The sequence below is a fragment of the Heptranchias perlo genome, chromosome 27, assembly GCF_035084215.1.
Source record: "Heptranchias perlo isolate sHepPer1 chromosome 27, sHepPer1.hap1, whole genome shotgun sequence".
Classification (NCBI taxonomy): domain Eukaryota; kingdom Metazoa; phylum Chordata; class Chondrichthyes; order Hexanchiformes; family Hexanchidae; genus Heptranchias; species Heptranchias perlo.
In genome coordinates this window covers 36,189,655-36,209,006 of record NC_090351.1, presented here as the reverse complement: position 1 = coordinate 36,209,006, position 19,352 = coordinate 36,189,655, and the positions used below count along the sequence as shown (strand labels likewise).

Below are 19,352 nucleotides of genomic sequence, written 5' to 3'. Positions count from 1 at the left end.
TTCTCTCTATCCACCCTATCTGTTCCCCTTAATATCTTATAAACTTCGATCAGATCACCCTTAAACTTTTAAACTCTAGAGAATACAACCCCAATTTGTGTAATCGGTAGCATAGTGGTTATGTTACTGGACTAGTAATCCAGAGGCCTGGACTAAAAATCCAGAGTCATAAGTTCAAATCCTGCCATGGCAGCTGGCGAATTTAAATTCAATTAATTAATTTAATTCAATTAATTAAATAAAATCTGGAATTAAAAATACTAGTATCAGTAATGATGGCCATGAAACTACCGGATTGTTGTAAAAACCCATCTGGTTCACTAATGTCCTTTAGGGAAGGAAACCTGCCGTCCTTACCCAGTCTGGCCTATATGTGACTCCAGACCCACAGCAATGTGGTTGATTCTTAATCGCCCTCTGAAATGGCCTAGCAAGCCACTCAGTAGAAGGCGGCTCACCACCACCTTCTCGAGGGCAATGAGGGATGGACAATAAATGCTGGCCTCGCCAGTGACGCCCACATCCCATGAACGAATAAAAAAAAAAAAATCGCTCCTCGTAACTTAACCCTTGAAGTCCGGGTATCATTCTAATAAACCTACACTGCACTCCCTCCAAGGCCAATATGTCCTTCCGAAGGTGCAGTGCCCAGAACTGCTCACAGTACTCCAGGTGTGGTCTAACCAGGGTTTTGTATAGCTGCAGCATAACTTCTGCCCCCTTGTACTCCAGTCCTCTAGATACAAAAGCCAGCATTCCACTTGCCTTATTGATTATTTTCTGTACCTGTTCATGACACTTCAATGATCTATGTACCTGAACCCCTAGGTCCCTTTGGACATCCACTGTTTTTAACTTTTTACCATTTAGAAAGTACCCTGTTCTATCCTTTTTTGATCCAAAGTGGATGACCTCACATTTGCCTAGTGTACCAATACCAAAAATTGGTGTGCCAGTACCAATAACTGGTGTACCAATTTCTGGTGTATCAATACCAATACCTGGCATACCAATACACAGTGTACCAATACCAATACCTGGTGTTCCAATATCAATACCTGGTGTTCCAATATCAATACCTGGTGTTCCAATACCAATACTTGGTGTACCAATATCAATACCTGGTGTACCAATACCAATATTTGGTGTTCCAATACCAATATTTGGTGCTCCAATACCTGGTGTATCAATACCAATACTTGGTGTACCAATAACAATACCTAGTGTACCAATACCAATACCTGGTGTACCAATACCAATATTTGGTGTTCCAATACCAATATTTGCTGTTCCAATACCTGGTGTATACTTAGATGAGTGAAGGAGGAAAATGCACCTGAAGAAATTGTGAAGAAATTATTTGAGCAATTTGACAGGTTGGATTGTGATACTTGCTGATTTGTGAAGGATTTGATCACTCAGTGTTGTGCTGGCTGCTCACTACTCATTGGAAATTATTTGCTAATTTGATTGGTTCACATTTATTCCATCAGATACTTGGTAACAACAAATAAGTGGTCATTTAACAGATGCATGCTCGTACTTTTAATAACAAGATAGTTTGGCCAATGCTTTAGATAATGAAGATGTATTATATAATGGGAATATTTTATAAATGCAGTTTTTATGTGACCAATACATTATAAAAATTCAGTTACAGTTTGAAGGAAATGTACAAATGAGTGAATCGTTTCACACTAATGATAATGTGCAGTGATTGATTTAGCAATTGATTTTTATCAATGACTATGATAGAATTTCAAAATTTTTCGGATCCATTATTTCTCATACAATGTGAAGGCAGCCATTAAAACCGGAAGAACTCTGAAGTGGTTGGCTGACATCAATTTTAAGATCTTACGAGTGAAATACAAACTCAAACTCGGGATTTAAACAAATATCATGAAAATTGCATCCCAGGGCTTTGTGTAAAGCTAGGCAGGTTACAGATAGTGGATTTTATGAATTATTTAGATGTTACAAAGTGACTGGAATCCTCACTATCTTTTGCTAAGCTAACAGAGGGTCTGGGGGAGCGCGGAATGCTGTGTCACAGGACTTGGTTCAGACAGAGACCATTGCAACTTTTAAAGGAAATTTGGATAAATGTTTGTAGCAGTGAAAGATACAGGGCTATGGGGAGAGTGCACTGGGATTAGTTTGGATCCCTCTAGCAATGAAGGAACGGTGATATATGTCCAAGTCAGGGCGGTGTGTGACTTGGAGGGGAACCTGGAGGTGATGGTGTTGGCGTGCGCCCGATGCCCTTGTCCTTCCAGGTGGTGGAGGATCCCGGGTTTGGGAGGTAGTGCTGAAGAACCCTTGGCGAGTTGCTGCAGTGCATCCTGTGGATGGTACGCTCTGCAGCCACAGTGCGCCGGTGGTGGAGGAGAGGATGTTTATGGTGGTGGATGGGCTGCCGATCAAGCCGACTGCTTTGTCCTGGATGGTGTTGAGCTTCTTGAGTGTTATTGCAGCTGTACCTGTCCAGTTCTATTGTCAACTCTCACTACAAAATGAATATCCTTTCTGTTTGCACCAGTGTCTCATATCCATCCATGTCTTTGTTTAAGACATGATGTGGAGATGCCGGTGATGGACTGGGGTTGACAAATGTAAGGAATCTTACAACACCAGGTTATAGTCCAACTGTTTTATTTGAAAATCACAAGCTTGTGATTTTCAAATAAAACAGTTGGACTATAACCTGGTGTTGTAAGATTCCTTACATTTGTTTAAGACATGTTTTGTACACCGTTACATCTCAGGTTAATTGCTGGTTGCTTTTAAGGATCATGCGCTATATGAGATGTATATTAGGTAAAAGGGGATAATTCTGTGATGTGCTGCTCCCAGTGAGGAGCTGCACTCTCAGGGAGCAACATCGTAGCCACAGTTCTCTCGTCTGTACACCCTATGAGTGCAGCTCCCTGCTGGGAGCAGGGCCTCACATAATTACCCCAAAAATGTATTAAACATCTGCGACTGTGGTTATATTATGTAAATTTTGCTGCCACAAATGTAATAAAATCTGCAGTTTCAAAAAATATGAATACATACATATATTTTGAGATGTCGCTGTGCAGTTTGTCAAATAGTACTTGCAGAGGCAAAGATTGGCACATATATGTGTTGTATATTTATGTGAATTAATGATTTCGGAGATTCAGATACAGTGAATCATTTTTGAAAATACAGATTTCATCAAATGCACAGTCCACCTTTGTAAAATATTTCGTTTATCAAGTGTGAAGAATTATTTTATTTGAATTGCCCAGATCTTAATTTAATTTAAATCTAAGAACAGACGTTAATTAGAATTTCATATTATTGATGGCGTGATCACTAGCCACTGTGTAACCATGGCAACAGTCACTGGGCATTGACTAACACTTGTTTACATAACAGGCTGTGAAGGTTTTCTTGCGAATAATTTCATATTACAGCCCTTGTAGATCAGCTCAAGGCACGTTAGCTGAGGTTAGGATTTTCAGGTGGCATTTCAGTGCTTGTCCTAAACCCCCCCGTACAAATGCCCGTAACTGAAACCATTCACATACATCTTGAAATACTCATTGTACATAAAGAATGTTTATCTATTAGTTCAAGAACGAAATGGACACAAAAATGCCAACAGATGGAGCGTAATATTTGTGTATCCGGCACATTTATGATGTCTGACATCCTGGAGAGAACTTATGTTTCCATCTGTTTAATTAGGCATCATCCCTAATCTTTTTGACCATGGTGTGTGTGTTTTCTTTGCTATTTGTCTTCTGCTGGCTATTTTCTATACTCCTTCTGTGATTTGTACACAGTATGTAGTCTCTCTAGGCAGCCCTGCTATCTCTTTTTGTTTCAACATTGATATTCTTGATATAATAGGCCCTAAGCTCTTGAATTTCCTTCCTAAACCTCTCTGCCTCTCTCTCTCCTCCTTTAAGACGCTCCTTAAAACCTACCTCTTTGACCAAGCTTTTGGTCACCTGTCCTAATATCTCCTTATGTGGCTCGGTGTTGAATATTTGTTTGATAATCGCTCCTGTGAAGCGCCTTGGAACGTTTTATTATGTTAAAGGCGCTATATAAATGCAAGTTGTTGTTATTGTAATTGCAAGTTAACATCTTTTTAAAAATGTAACAAAGTACACATAAATATATATATAGAAATAAATAGATATATATCTGCATATGTATATGTATGTGTGTGATATATCTATAGATTATCCTAATAATTATATATTACCTTTTGGATCCAATAAGTGGCTCAGGGGTGCTAATTTGATTGGTTCACATTTAATCCATCGGATCACTTGCACATCCTCCACCTCAATTTTTAAAAAATATACGTCACAATTTGTTGATAAATAGTGAGGCAACGGTTGACAGAGCGAGAAAAATTTGCACGATTCCCTCCTCCCATTCACTGATCCTCGTGCAAAGTAACACAAAAACCACCAGGTGTGTTTGTGCAACCGGCTGATTGCGCAAGCAATCAACAAACACAGCCGACCGCCCTCCCGATCGGCCCCCGTTGTGACTTTGGCGGGAGGTTGGCGCAAAGCCCAGGTGGACACCTAAAACGGGGTTTCCACCCGGCTTCTGTCGAGGTCACGACGGCCGATCGGGAGAACCACTGAGGATGTTCCCGCCGCACGTCTTTCTCACACGCGCTTTCCCCAATCTTTTCGAAGGCGGGCTGAGAGACATTTGGCGAAAACAGGCCAGATCTGCATCGTTAAGCAGATGGCAAGTGACCAAACGGAGCAATGCTCAAAGCAAATTCCACTTGGTTAACTCAATCTCAGCTAACTCCTCTAAAAATGGGGGATAAAATAATGATTCGCACACCCTGTCCCTTTGCGTCGACTGATTTATTTGTTTTTTGCATCACCTTTCTTTCTAGGCAACTTCTAACCACAAACATTGACTGTCTGCATTTTTGCTTCTGGTTGGCAGCCTTTCTACACCTCACTGTCCCTTTGTTTAAAACCTGACTACCCCTGCTAAGGGTTTCCCTTCCTTTCTGATTAATTCTGATCCCAGGAATCCACTATGTGTAACCTGCCTAGCTCTGCCATCTTCCTGTACAGGGGTCCGTCAGCAGACCTGTCAATCAAACCAACTACTCTCCTCTCTCAGGACTGCATTGTTTGCAGACATCTCAAATTGTGCTTACACGAATAGAATCCTCCTCAGCACAATGAGTGTGAACATTTGTTGGCTAATGACAAAGATACTAACCTTCCCAGTCATCTTGGCTAATGGCCCTGGATGAAACAATAGATCCTCATTGAATCCGTTTGAAATAGACTGGGAGTTAATGACTTCCCCCAAACTGGCTCGTCTGGTTTTAATGCACCTTCTTCAATGCATGCAGCCTATGGCCTTTCTTTTTAAAGCTATACAAATTCACTGGGTAGTTTTTGACTTTGTGCGATAGTGTGAAGCGGGTGATAGCGAGTTGGCAGCCTGTTTCTACATCTCTCCCCATTTTTTTATTTCCATTGAAGTCAATCGGGAGAGATGTAGAATGGGCCTGCTGATTTGCTATCACCCTATTGCACAAAGACAATCCCTACCCCACTGTGTTTTAAAACACAATCCCCAAAAATAATCAAAGATCCAAAAATGTGACAGCTTCATTCTATCCCTTTGCACTTCAATGGTTGCAAGTACAGTGCACTCAGTAAGTGAATCATCAAACGTTTCCTGAAGTATGCTGGTAAAGTGACAATCAGACCCCTTGAGAGGGGGGAAGGAGAATTACTACAGCTCCATCAGTGACGGTCTGGTTTTCTGTCATTCCCAATAATGAATTCTTATTTCACCAAATCACCCACAGGAATAGTGGGGGTTAAATTCCATAACCCCTGAATAAGGATGCGGGCTGCCTGATCATTTACCTGATTCCGGTACGAACAGCCAGGCCTAGCTGCTGTTCGGTGACTTCTCACCAGCAAGGGGGGGGGCCCAGATAGCGCGTGAGTGGCTCGCAACTCTTAAAGGCAGCCTGCACCTCTTAAAGGCAGCCTGCACCTTTTACGTGCAAAATATAAGATATGGGTCCACACGGAGTCTGAATGGAGATCAGACATTGCACACGTAAAACACAGATGCAGGTCCCATCCCTATGTTTACAAACTGAGGAGTTATGTTAAAACATTGAATAAAGGTTGCGCACTACCAAATCCCACGTCCTCCAATCTGCACGCCAGACCTCACCGATCTGCCGATCTGAGTTTGTACCAGGCCTGCGAGAGTGCGTGCACCAAGGTTCTCTGCTGATGCACTCGAAGCCTTGGTGCAAGAGGAGGACAGAAGAAGGGACATCCTATATCCACAGGGGTGGGTGGCGAGAGGTCCTCCAGACATATGCTCAAGAAACAGTGGGAGGCAGCGGGCGACAAAGTCAATGCCAGGTGCATAGTACCACGAACATGGATGCAATGCAGGAAGAAGTTCAATGCTTTGATACGAATGGTCAAGGTGAGTGAGGTCAACTGTCAAGTGGCATCTCATACCAACTGCACCATGCACTACACCCCCAACACCCACATACCAACAAACTCTTTCAATCAGTACTCAATCGTTCCTCACACCCTGACACATTACCACTGTTGCAAGCTGCACACCCACAACTCACAGGTCACACACACTGGCAGCTATTCAACCATGACAGGCACATCACCCAAACATCCTGCAGGACACTAACCGACACATGTCCCGTTATCTTGCAGGAGAAGGAGGCACATAACAGGAGGCAGCAAGTGACAGTGGCATTTAGCCCCTTGAGCCTGTTCTGCCATTCAATGAGATCATGGCTGATCTGTGACTTAATTCCATATACCCACCTTAGCCCTGTATCCCTTAATAGCCTTGGTTAATAAAAATCTATCCATCTCAGATTTAAAATTAACAATTTAGCTAGCATCACCTGCCGTTTGCAGAACAGCGTTCCAAACTTCTACCACCCTTTACATGTAGATGCGTTTTCTAACTTCACTCCTGAAATGTGGAGATGCCGGTGATGGACTGGGGTGGACAAATGTAAGGAATCTTACAACACCAGGTTATAGTCCAACAGTTTTATTTGAAAATCACAAGCTTTCGGAGTTTACCTCCTTCGTCAGGCTATGTCCCCTAGTCCTAGTATTCAAGTATAGGAGACCTCCAAAAACAGGTACAAATGCATCAGCAGCCAGAAGCAATAATCCAGCAACTGTAAATCCTGGATGGTCCCTTTAAATAGCGCTGGTGAGGGGTCCTCCAGGCTGTCTACGAGATGTTCAGCTGTTTGTGGTTAAGACAGTGCAATGGCTGGATCGTTAAGTGCCAAAATGGTATGCATCCCTTTAAATCGGCGTTGCACACTGATCTAATGCACATTCTCCTTACTTTACATAGTACCGGCATTCGTTATCTGCGTGTGCGCAAACGCCTTTACCAAGATGGCGACCGGCGCACGTGATGCTCGCGGGCATTTTGGACACCATTTTGGGAGCTTAGGAGGCCGCAGAGCGCCTAAAAAATGGGCACCACGCGGCCAAATTTATAGCCCATTGTGTCCAGTGCTACTTTAATTAGCAGCCGTTAAAATTAAAACAAAAAGGGAATTATTAAATGCTTCTGCGTGAAAGAGGGACTACGGCCCTAAGTGACTGGGTGGAGTTTGGACGTGCGTCGTGGGTAAGCACACACTCATTCTGTCCTCCCAGTTCAGGACACCAATGATTTAAAGCCTGAGACGTTCTCCGTAGACCCCATGGAGGCAATTTTAATTCAGTCCACCCGTCAGGAGACTGACGGGATTGGTTGCAACGCTGGTTTAAACCCCGCCCGATTTTACTCAACGCAGAGTAATATTACGCAGGGTGTAAAATCAGCGTTCCACCCAATCCCGTGGGTTTGCTGCCCAGTGAGTTAGGTTAAAATTGCCCCGCCATCACATTACTTAGTGATAGATTTACCAGGAGGCCCATGTGAGTAACACAGGAAGACATTTTGTGCTTGCCCTTCCCTCATGCAGCTTGTTAATTTTCTCTCCTTCCTGAAGAGGCACAGTTGAGAGACTGGGAAAGCAATGGAACTCACTATTTGCATGAAGCCAAGGTTTTACTGTTAGTCAAGATTGGTTTCAACTTTCGGGGCTCCAGTTTACCTGCCCAATACTGTATCTCAGTCTGTTTTAAGCTCAAACTGTGCCCGCTGATCAGAACTGAGGCCATGGAGACAAGAGACCATCATTGGAACTGTTTTTAATGAAGGTAAAAAGGGACTGACCCACAGACTGCACGGCCAGAGGAATGGGCTTGCTGAAGACGCTGGTCGTAGCGTAGTCGATGTGACTGGTGAGATAACAGGAGTGCGCGCCGGCATCTGAAGCTTTCGTGTTGGCGATGTAGAGGTTCCCTGTTACCTGCGAGATGAAGTGCCGATTGTCTGGCGTTATGAAGTTTGGGATTTCATCGATAAACCAACGATATGAGGGGCCTGTAGTTCAAACAAATATTAAAAGATAAATCAATCTGTCAGAGCTTAGAGCAAATTATCAGAGATTAATCATTCGGATAGAAATCACAGAATGAAACTCAAGTTTGGGAGAGGACGATAAATAAATCACAGAAACATACAGCACAGAAGGAGGCCATTCGACCCATCGTGCTAGTGCCAGCTCTTTGGTAGAGCTATCCAATTAGTCCCACTTAGTAGAGAAAGTAGGGAGGGAGGAGGCTCGTGTAGAGCACAAACACTGGCGTAGACCAGATGGGCTGTTTCTGTGCTGTAAATTCTATGTAATATACACAGCAGTTCGGAAAAGAGCAAAGGTAGCTCAACGTATCAGATGGAGACCCTTCATTGAAAACTCAACAAGAGAGAGCGAAGGGGAGACACACACCAAAAACACACAAGTGTCTTTGTACGCTGGCTCCTCCAAAGTAAGCTTGCTGCATCTGCTAAGGTCACTGGCCTGTCTTGCTCGGCCATGGTCAATTCAGCAAGTTTATTTCGGTGTTGCAGCCAGCCCTAAACAGCCAATGGCACTAACATGGCACACGGCCCGATGTAAAACTCGGCTCCCGAGGGGGAAGGGGAAGAAAATTGTGACCGCGCAAGTTGCCAGCGCAGAGAACGGGGCCATTAGCCCGAGACTGGAACCCTATGGCAGTTGCATGTTTTAGGTTATTCACCGAACAGCCCTCCAGCACAACTCAGGGTAGAGATTCCCCCGCTGCGAGATTGAAAGAAAAATGAACTTGCATTTATATAGTGCCTTTCACGACTTCAGGACATCCCAAAGCGCTTTACAGCCAATGAAGTACTTTTGAAGTGTAGTCTCTGTTGTAATGTAGTGAAACATGATTGACCTCAAACACACAACCAGCATATATCCGAGAGTAAAATACATACAATACAAGGAGTCAACACTGAGTGGCCTCAGTGGATATTCCAGAAAATCACGGCCACACGTACAAAAAAAAAGATTTATGTTCCTTTATTGCCATAGCTAATCACATGACCAGGACTGCTGATTTAAGCTGACTTAATAAATCAAATTCCATATTCATTACATGGGATTACAAAGAGTTAGATAGAATTTACAGCACATAAATAGGCCATTCCGCCTAACAGTTCAATGCTGATGTTTTTATGCTCCACACGAGCCTCCTCCCACCATACTTCATCTCACCCTATCAGCATATCCTTCTATTCCTTTCTCCCTCTTGTGTTTATCCAGCTTCCCCTTAAATGCATCCATGCTATTCGTCTCAACTACTCCTTGTGGCAGCGAGTTCCACATTCTCACCATTCTCTGGGTAAAGAAGTTTCTCCTGAATTCCCTGCTGGATATATTGGTGACCATCATAATCAGCCCATTACGATTCTGGGATTTTACTGGTGGTTTGGTGGGGGAGTTGCATTCGTTGAGTCTGTCTGTTTATAATTAGGACCATTGGTTTATGGTGATTGAATGGCCCAGCTATTACTCTCTGCAGCGCTCACTATTTTGAACAAGAGCAGATGGACCGCACTGTGAGTGATTATTTTTTTCAAACTGAGAAACCTATATGAAAAGGGTCAAGGCCCTTAGTGCAGGACACCAGTTTTGTTGAAAAGAACAGGAGACAAGGTGAAGGAAATCAAGAAACGGTGGTCAAGTGACGCCAAGCTTGGGTTTTATCAACGTCAGAAATGTCAGCCGTGGTTCAGTGGGCAGCACTCTTGTTTCTGAGTCAGAAGGTTGTGGGTTCGATGTCCCACTCCAGAGACTTGGGTGCAAAATCTAGGCTGAATCTAGGCAAAATCAGGGCCAGTACCAAGGGAGTGCTACACTGTTGGAAGTGCTGCCTTTCCAGGTGATAGTAGCCATGATGTGGAGATGCCGGTGATGGACTGGGGTGGACAAATGTATGGAGTCTTACAACACCAGGTCACCTGACGAAGGAGGAAAGCTCCGAAAGCTTGTGATTCCAAATAAAGCTGTTGGACTATAACCTGGTGTTGTAAGACTCCTTACATCTTTCCAGGTGAGATGTTAAACCGCAGCCCTATCTGCCCTCCTAGGTGGATATAAAAGATCCCATGGCACTGTTTCGAAGGAGTGCAGGTGAATCCTCCCTGGTGTCCCAGCCAATATTGACCAACATCACTAAAACAGATGTACTTTGCTGTTTGTGGGATCTTGCTGTGTACAAATTTGCTGCTGCATTTTCCTACTTTACAAACAGTGACTACACTTCAAAAGTACTTCAATGGCTTTAAAGAGCTTTGGGACATCCTGAGGTGGTAAAAGGCGCTATATGAATGCAAATTCTTTCTTTCTTTGAAAGTCTGTAGATTGGAGGAAGGGAAGGCTGAGGGAGGTAAGGAGTTCCATAGTTTCGATTGGTCTTACACATGTATGTTACAATGAAGCATTGCCGTTTAGGTTGTGCAGTGATTACCTGGATAGTGCGGGGGTGCGTTACAAGGAAGCATCACCCCCACCCCTTCAGGCACCTTCACCGGGTCCCGTTCTTCTGTTGAAAACTGCGAAAGATCTGACAACAAAAAGAGTGAATCAGTTTAATGGTGTGTTTACTGAGGAATTTCTGAACACAGCAAAACGACGCGACTCGGGTTCAACCATGTCACCCCGTCATGGAAGTACCATCGCCTTGCCCAAACGTAACGTAACTCTGACAAATTGTGATGTGAGTTGCTCTCCCCTCCCCCATCGTTTAACATTAAACTGCTTGGGCCTACCGCACTCCCCTCTCCCCACCACCACCACCCTCGACTCCAGCACAGACTTTTGTCTCCGAGCAGTGGTTTGATACTCCTGATAATATTACCTCTGAAAGTCGTTCTTAATTGACCATAACTCATGTTAATGGTCTTAAAGGTTCTTAAAGCAGCATAAAGAAGGGTTTATTACCAGACTCACAATTGACCCATTACCCTATGGGGGGGAGGGGGGGCTGCGGTCACCATGACAGTAAAAGAAATGGGTTAATATTGATTTATTTTATATTAATTTCGTTCATTTCTGGCCTCTGCCTGCTAAGTGAGTTACTGCTGCAAGACTGGAAATGTCAGTTTGTTTTCCAGTGAAACGTTCAGTGGGAAATTAAACTTATCGAACAGAGACTTTAGCTGATAACCATTCAGCCACAAGCTTTCTTTGTCCTAGCCCCGTGGATATCTCAGCAGTCCTCCTAGGGATTAACTCCCCCAAGGACACATCTGCGCAAGGTAGGTGATAACTCGCCCCTAAGAGAATCTTGGGCCTCTATAACTGTCTCCAGTTGAATGATTTGATTGACAACGCAGTCAAGATAAAGCCCTGCTAAGGTGTATGGGAGACCTTCTTGTTTAAACAAGGTGAGGTAGTTCTTTGCTAATGTATGAATCGGCACCAGAGGAAAAAATATATACAAAGAGGGGTGTTAGGACAAATCCTTCAGAGTTCGGCAAGGCCTGATCAGCCGTTAAACCTTTGAGCTCAAGAACCGTGTCATGGTGAATTCTCCGGTCTTGTATCGTAAGTGTGACCTTAAGTATATGTGTAATTATTATTAATAATAATTATTATGTGCTTAATTCCTATGAAAGCTAATAAATGCCCTTGAACCCTATTATATTGTGGAATAACTCATAAGTAGGAACGCGATTGGGTACGGTAGCATAGTGGTTATGTTACTGGGCTAGTAATCCAGAGGCCTGGACTAAAATCCAGAGTCATGAGTTCAAATCCTGCCACGGCAGCTGGCGAATTTAAATTAAATTAATTAAATAAAAAAAAAATCTGGAATTAAAATACTAGTATCAGTAATGATGGCCATGAAACTACCGGATTGTTGTAAAAACCCATCTGGTTCACTAATGTCCTTTAGGGAAGGAAGCCTGCTGCCCTTACCCGGTCTGGCCTACATGTGACTCCAGACCCACAGCAATGTGGTTGATTCTTAATTTCCCTCTGAAATGGCCTAGCAAGCCACTCAGTTGTAAAATCTCGCTACAAAAAGTAGAACTGTCACCACACGGACTGCAGCGATTCAAGAAGGCGGCTCACCACCACCTTCTCAAGGGCAATTAGGGATGGGCAATAAATGCCGGCCTTGCCAGCGATGCCCACATCCCGTGAACGAATAAAAAAAAAAAAATCCATTCCCTAACAACAGGATTACAGGATGGCATGTTTGCCGTCTATGATCGATGCCATTTCATTATCAGCTGGCACAATGACTTGAAGCCACAAGTTGGACGATGCCCCTTTCTCGCATCCCATGAGGGGTTTTCCTATTTGCAAAGAAATTAGCATATTTGCTCCCTAAGAGGAGGGGACATTGTCTTCCAATATATATTTATATCCGTGTTCTCCATCACGTAGAGGGGATCAATGGGACTTGTACACATTTTATAGGGCCAGGGACTCAGGGACAGACGGTGGAATTTGATTTGGGGGGAAATAGAAGACTTATCTAAGAGTGTGCCTACTAGGAATTGGACGGAGAGGACATCATCTCATTTGATATTAAGTCCTTTGTAGCCGGTGACATGAATGAGCAGGATTGAAGTCAATCTAAATTTGCGAAATAAACGGATGTTTACCACTATTACTGCAAAACCAATGTTCTGGAAAAGCTTCATGGCCACTTAAAAGTGCATCTTCCACTCTTTGGATCCTGGCTGTGGGATGCTCCATTTCTTGGCCAAAGAATTGGACAGCTGATCTGTTTGCCAGGCCTCTGCCAATACTGCTTTGTAGCAACTACAAGAGGTTGTAGGACATTGGCCTGAGTTGGGCTTGTCTGGCAATTGTCCCTCCTTGTGCAGAGCTGCCGTGTTGTTTCCATCCCATACAACGCAGTTGGGATCTGGGACTCAGTGAGCAGGTGAATTGGAGGCACAAACCCATTCCAAGGCTCAGTTTGTTGACTCAACTGTGCAGTCCACCACAGGACTGACCAGGAATCAGCATCACTATGAGGATTCTTGCTTCTAATTTTGTTCTTACATGGTTTTAATGGGTTCACGGAATCGTTAATGCCTCCTTCCCTCCCCATACGTTTCTACTTTAAGATTAGTGGACAATATCTGAGTCGGTGGCACAAGAACCTCCTACCATGGGTACCAGTTACTGAAAGACTCACAGCCGAAACGGAGGAAGGTCTCTTTGCTTATGACGGTGCCGAATGTGTTTGTTGCCAGACATTGATAGGATCCAGGGTCTTTGGATCGTGTTGGGTTACTGATCACCAGATTTCCTCCAACCAAGCTGTAACGGCTATCCCCCTCGATGTTAACTTCTGTCCCGTTTACCTTCCACCTGCAGGCAGCAATGACAGCAGAGAACTGGATAATTAATCACTTATCACTACAATGGACAATAGTTATTCTTACAAAAAATCTTATAACATTTTATCCAATTAATGGCAAAATTGAAACAGGCTAAAACACCTCTATTCATGGAATTCCACCAAGCCAAACCTATTCCAATACTTAAGGGGAAGCTAGATAAACACATGAGGGAGAAAGGAATAGAAGGTTATGCTGATAGGGTTAGATGAAGAGGAAGGGGAGGAGGCTTATGTGAAGCATAAACATCAGCATGGACCAATTGGGCCGAATGGCCTTTTTCTGTGCTGTAAATTCTATGCAATTATTATTTAGCATTCCAATTGGCCAAATCCATTCCAATTCATCCCATTATACAGAATTCCAGTGGATGAAATCACTTTCCATTCAATGGCACGTCTGATACTCCTGATATAATGTGGAGATGCCGGTGATGGACTGGGGTGGACAGATGTAAGGAATCTTACAACACCAGGTTATAGTCCAACAGTTTTACTTGAAAATCACAAGCTTTCGGAGATTACTCACTCACCTGACGAAGGAGATAATCTCCGAAAGCTTGTGATTTTCAAATAAAACTGTTGGACTATAACCTGGTGTTGTAAGATTCCTTACTCCTGATATAGATATAACACATTTATAACCCTAACTGAATCATGAATTTCTTTCCAATTACAAACAAATCCTGATAAATGTAAAGAAAGACATACATTTATGTAACGTCTTATCTCAGCGACACCTCCTAGCAGTTCATATATGATGAATTACTTTGAAGTGAAGGGACTGTTGTCATGTAGGCAAAAGTGACAACCATTTTGAGCACAGCAGGACCTTGGAAATATAATGCTTTGATAGGCAGGCGGTTCACATCCGCTACAATGGAAATGAATGGGGAGTAGTTTGGTTCAATGCGATTCTACATAATGGCAGTGGATGGCCAATCTATACAAAGGAGATGAATGGGAAATAGTGCACCGGAATTCTATACGATGGGAACGGCACATGGGAATTCTGCACAATTAAAGTGAATGAAAATAGTGTACATGAGAACTGCGTGCAGTGGGAGTAAATGGCATCGGTGTATGGGAACTCATTCTGTGGGAGTGAACAATACATGGGAATGTTTCAAAGTGGGAGTGAGTGGGATTGGCACTGAGTACATTATATGAGGGGATTCTGTACATTGGGTATGCACATGGAGATTCTATGCTTGAGTGAGGTATATATGCATCTAGATCCCACTGTATTCTTTCCTCTATGCTCAGCTCACTGAATAGACAAAAATAGCAGTTGTAATTTCAAACATTGTAGATACAGTCCATACTTAAGGACAATTTTTAAGGTAACTGGCAAAAGAGCCAGAGGTGAGATGAGAATTTTTTTTACACAGCGTGTTGTTATGATCTGGAATGCGCTGCCTGAAAGGGCGGTGGAAGCAGATTCAGTAGTAACTTTCAAAAGGGAATTGAATAAATACTTGAAGGGGAGAAATTTGCAGGGCTATGGGGAAAGAGCAGGGGAGTGGGGACCAATTGGATAGCTCTTTCAAAGAGCTGGCACAGGCACGATGGGCCAAATGGCCCCCTATTGTGCTGTATCATTCTATGATTCTATGATGTGGAGCCACACCTATTATAAATGAAATTATTTGCTATGTAAGCAATCTAAATCGGTCAGAGCATTATTTGCTAACTTCTTTTGGGTATACCAGCATGCATTCAGTGGTAGTTTTCTTGGATAAGCAGACTCTGTCCTACCTGTATGTAGAAGGAGGGCTCGCTCGGACATGGCAGCTCAATGTCACCCTTCCTTCAGCTGACCCTTCAGGATACAGGGTGTTTCTTGGCTGCTCTTCGAATACTGGTCCAAAATTCCTTTTCGTGCTTTGAGCAGCGGCCCAGTCTGTAACAGAGAAACAAACAGGTTAGTTCTCAATCCGTCACCGTTAATCGCTGTACATTTGCATTTATCTTCTGAGACAGCTGACAGAACTCACTGCTGTCTCCTGAGTATTATCATGTTAGGAACATAGGAACAGGAGTAGGCCATTCAGCCCCTCGTGCCTGCTCCGCCATTTGATAAGATCATGGCTGTGATCTAACTCCATATACCTGCCTTTGGCCCATATCCCTAAATACCTTTGGTTGCCAAAAAGCTATCTATCTCAGATTTAAATTTAGCAATTGAGCTAGTATCAATTGCCGTTTGCGGAAGAGAGTTCCAAACTTCTACAACCCTTTGTGTGTAGAAATGTTTTCTAATCTCGCTCCTGAAAGGTCTGGCTCTAATTTTTAGACTGTGCCCCCTACTCCTAAAATCCCCAACCAGCGGAAATAGTTTCTCTCTATCCACCCTATCTGTTCCCCTTAATATCTCATAAACTTCGATCAGATCACCCCTTAAACTTCGAAACTCCAGAGAATACAACCCCAATTTGTGTACTCTCTCCTCGTAACTTAACCCTTGAAGTCCGGGTATCATTCTAGTAAACCTACGCTGCACTCCCTCCAAGGCCAATATGTCCTTCCGAAGGTGCGGTGCCCAGAACTGCTCACAGTACTCCAGGTGCGGTCTAACCAGGGTTTGTATAGCTGCAGCATAACTTCTGCCCCCTTGTACTCTAGTCCTCTAGATATAAAGGCCAACATTCCATTTGCCATTTGAAATAATCTGTGTAAAAAGATGTCTTAAAAATGTATCATGATGCAGGGAATGCAGGATAATTTCTTAATATGGTAATGGAGGTAATTGGCAAAAGAACCAGAGGGGAGATGAGGAGTTTTTTTTAACGCAGCGAGTTGTTACGATCTGGAACGCACTGCCTGAAAGGGCGGTGGAAGCAGATACAATAGTAACTTTCAAACGGGAATTGGATTAATACCTGAAGGGGAAAAACTTGCAGGGCAATGGGGGAGTGGGACTAATTGGATAGCTCTTTCAAAGAGCCGGCAGAGGCACGATGGGCCGAATGGCCTCCTTCTGTGCTGTGATTCTATGATTCTAGTAGCTCTTAAGATGATACCAGTTATTTGCGATGCATTCACCATTAGAATAAAGTTTGAAATCTCTGTAAAATATCACTAGGCTAAAATTTCTGCGGGGGTTCTCTTAATTTCCCAACATAACTTCGGTGAAGGATATTCGGAAACCCCCTGGAAAAACCACGTAAATGTCCGTCTGCGCCATTTCTCCGGGTGTTTGTGCCGATCTTCCACCAAAGGTACATCAGCAGAACCGCAGCACAAAATTTACCCCTGTGTGACTGCTGGGAGCAGTCTCAACAAAGTGCCAACTCGAGGGCTTTATGGGGATTGAGCCAGAGGATAAAAAAAGGACAGGAGGAGAGATAAAAAAAAACCAGACAGATACGCAATTCTGTTTTAATATAATTCATTCAGCGGAATGGGGCCTCCCACAGCGCTGATGCAGTCTTACGAACATGCAAAATTGATGGGCAGGAAAAAAACCAGCTGGTCCATCGAGCCTGTCCCACACACCATGATGGCCGGAGTATCAGGTCTAGACACTTCCCATCCGTCTCTCCCACCCCCCACCCACCCACATGTAATCTCCTGCGAGAGGCAAAAAAACAGATGGGGAAAAAAAAGGCAGATTGCAAACAAAATTGTAAAACTGAGCCCTGTGGTGAAATCCTGCAAGACCTGTGTTTTTTTTAAAAATAACTCTTTCACAAAGTATGATTAAGTATCGGCGTTTGAGAAATAAAAGCTAATACAAGAGTGTGAATATAAATTACTGGTCTCCATTGCCACCATAGGTAAACTTCTGCTGCAAGTGTTTATGTGCAAAAGAAAATGACACACAGACCGCAGTGTTAAGGTTTGAGATTCCTGACTGATGACTACAGAGGGAATAAGTAGAGTAACATTACGTGATAAACAGATTCTTCACTTGTCAGGGGCTGAGTATTGTGCCTGAACTCAAGGAGAAATAAATTGGACTTGTTTGATGCACTGAAAGCAAATATAGGGCGAGCGTCTCAAACAGGGCCCAGTCTAAAGGATCTGATCACGGGACATTACCCACAATGAAATATTCATGGGAAATCTATTTAGTTGAGCTCCAAAGATGTCATGACAGTTGAAAGTCATATTAATTGTACTATCTCGTGAAGAGATGAGCCTGCAGCACAATATGCAGAGAAAATACACATAGTAGACAGTGCTCAGAGTACAAACTCATAGAAAGCATTTTGACCAGTTGAGAACAGGTGGGGTGAGGCATTTAACCATTAGGAATAAAACCCACTGTGCACATGTGCAAAATAAGTCTTAATTTAAAAAAAATAATAATTCTGTGGATTGTGAGCGTCGCTAACAAGGCCAGGAATTATTGCCCATCCCTAGTTGCCCCTTGAGAAGGTGGTGGTGAGCCGTCTTCTTTGTGAACAGCTGCGGTCCGTGTGGTGAAGGTTCTCCCGCAGTGCCGTTGGGATAGGGAGTTTCCAGGATTTTGACCCAGCGATACATGTCCAAGTCAGGATGGTGTGTGACTCGGAGAGGAACTTGGAGGTGATGGTGCTTCCATGACCCTGCTGCCCTCGTCTTTCTAGGTGGTGAAGGTCGTGGGCTTGGGAGGTGATTGTGTATTTACTGTTTGGTATCAAAGTAATTGCTGGCATGTCACCCCCAGAAGCAGGCAATCTTGTTCAAAGCCCAGTGATTGGTCACAGTAACCAGAAAACAAAAGCAAAACGCTGCAGATGCTGGAAATCTGAAATAAAAACAGAAAATGCTGGAAATACTCGGCAGCATCTGTGGAGAAAGAAACAGAGTTAACGTTTCAGGTCGATGTCCTTTCATCAGAATGCAAACGAACGGTCATCGACCTGAAACGTTAACTCTGTTTCTCTCTCCACAGGTGCTGCCTGACCTGCTGAGTGTTTTCCAGCATTTTCTGTTACCCTGCCTGAAAGGTCACCATTACAATGCTCGCTCACTCCGCCCTCCTCCGTTATAAGGCTCTGACTGGAACTCTTCGCTTACACGCATTATGAAGGTGCCAGTGACAGCTTGGAAATTTTGCTTTTTGCAATATTACCACATGAACAGTTAAGTCTGTAATATATGAAGGGAAGAATAGGGGGAAAAGGGCAGGGAAATGGATTTAGAGTAAATAGCTCCTGTTAAAGAGTTAACATTGGCACAGACACAATAGCCTCCTCCTGAGCGTAATTTCTGTGATTCAAGCATTCCTGCTATTCATCGCACAAAATCCAATCACATGAGCTGCAAACAATGTCAAGAAAGAAAGCTGGTATTGAATAATGCTACTTGCATTTTTGTAGAGTTTTATCATGTTGAAATGTCGCAAAGTGCTTCACGTACAATTATTAACTTTTGAAGAGCAGTGACTAATATTATATAGGCAAATGTGGCTGCCACTGTGCATCAACTATGTCCCACAAACAGGCAATGGGATGAACAAGCAACTAATGTGTTTTTTGATGGTAATGATTGAGGGGGGAACGTTGGATAGGACATCTTCTT

General features: G+C 43.4%; 1 protein-coding gene across 1 annotated transcript in view; it reads right to left on the bottom strand.

Annotated features, from left to right (window-relative positions):
- The window catches only part of cntn2 (contactin 2), an 84,923-nt gene that overhangs the window by 47,457 nt on the left and 18,114 nt on the right, over positions 1 to 19,352 (bottom strand). Inside the window, exons 5-10 of the mRNA XM_068007780.1 lie at positions 17,886 to 17,985; positions 16,582 to 16,624; positions 15,600 to 15,753; positions 13,638 to 13,813; positions 10,947 to 11,042; positions 8,284 to 8,493 (exon numbers count right to left, since the gene is read on the bottom strand). Of these exons, the coding sequence (XP_067863881.1) occupies positions 8,284 to 8,493; positions 10,947 to 11,042; positions 13,638 to 13,813; positions 15,600 to 15,753; positions 16,582 to 16,624; positions 17,886 to 17,985 (779 nt within the window). The remainder of the gene's footprint in view (positions 1 to 8,283; positions 8,494 to 10,946; positions 11,043 to 13,637; positions 13,814 to 15,599; positions 15,754 to 16,581; positions 16,625 to 17,885; positions 17,986 to 19,352) is intronic.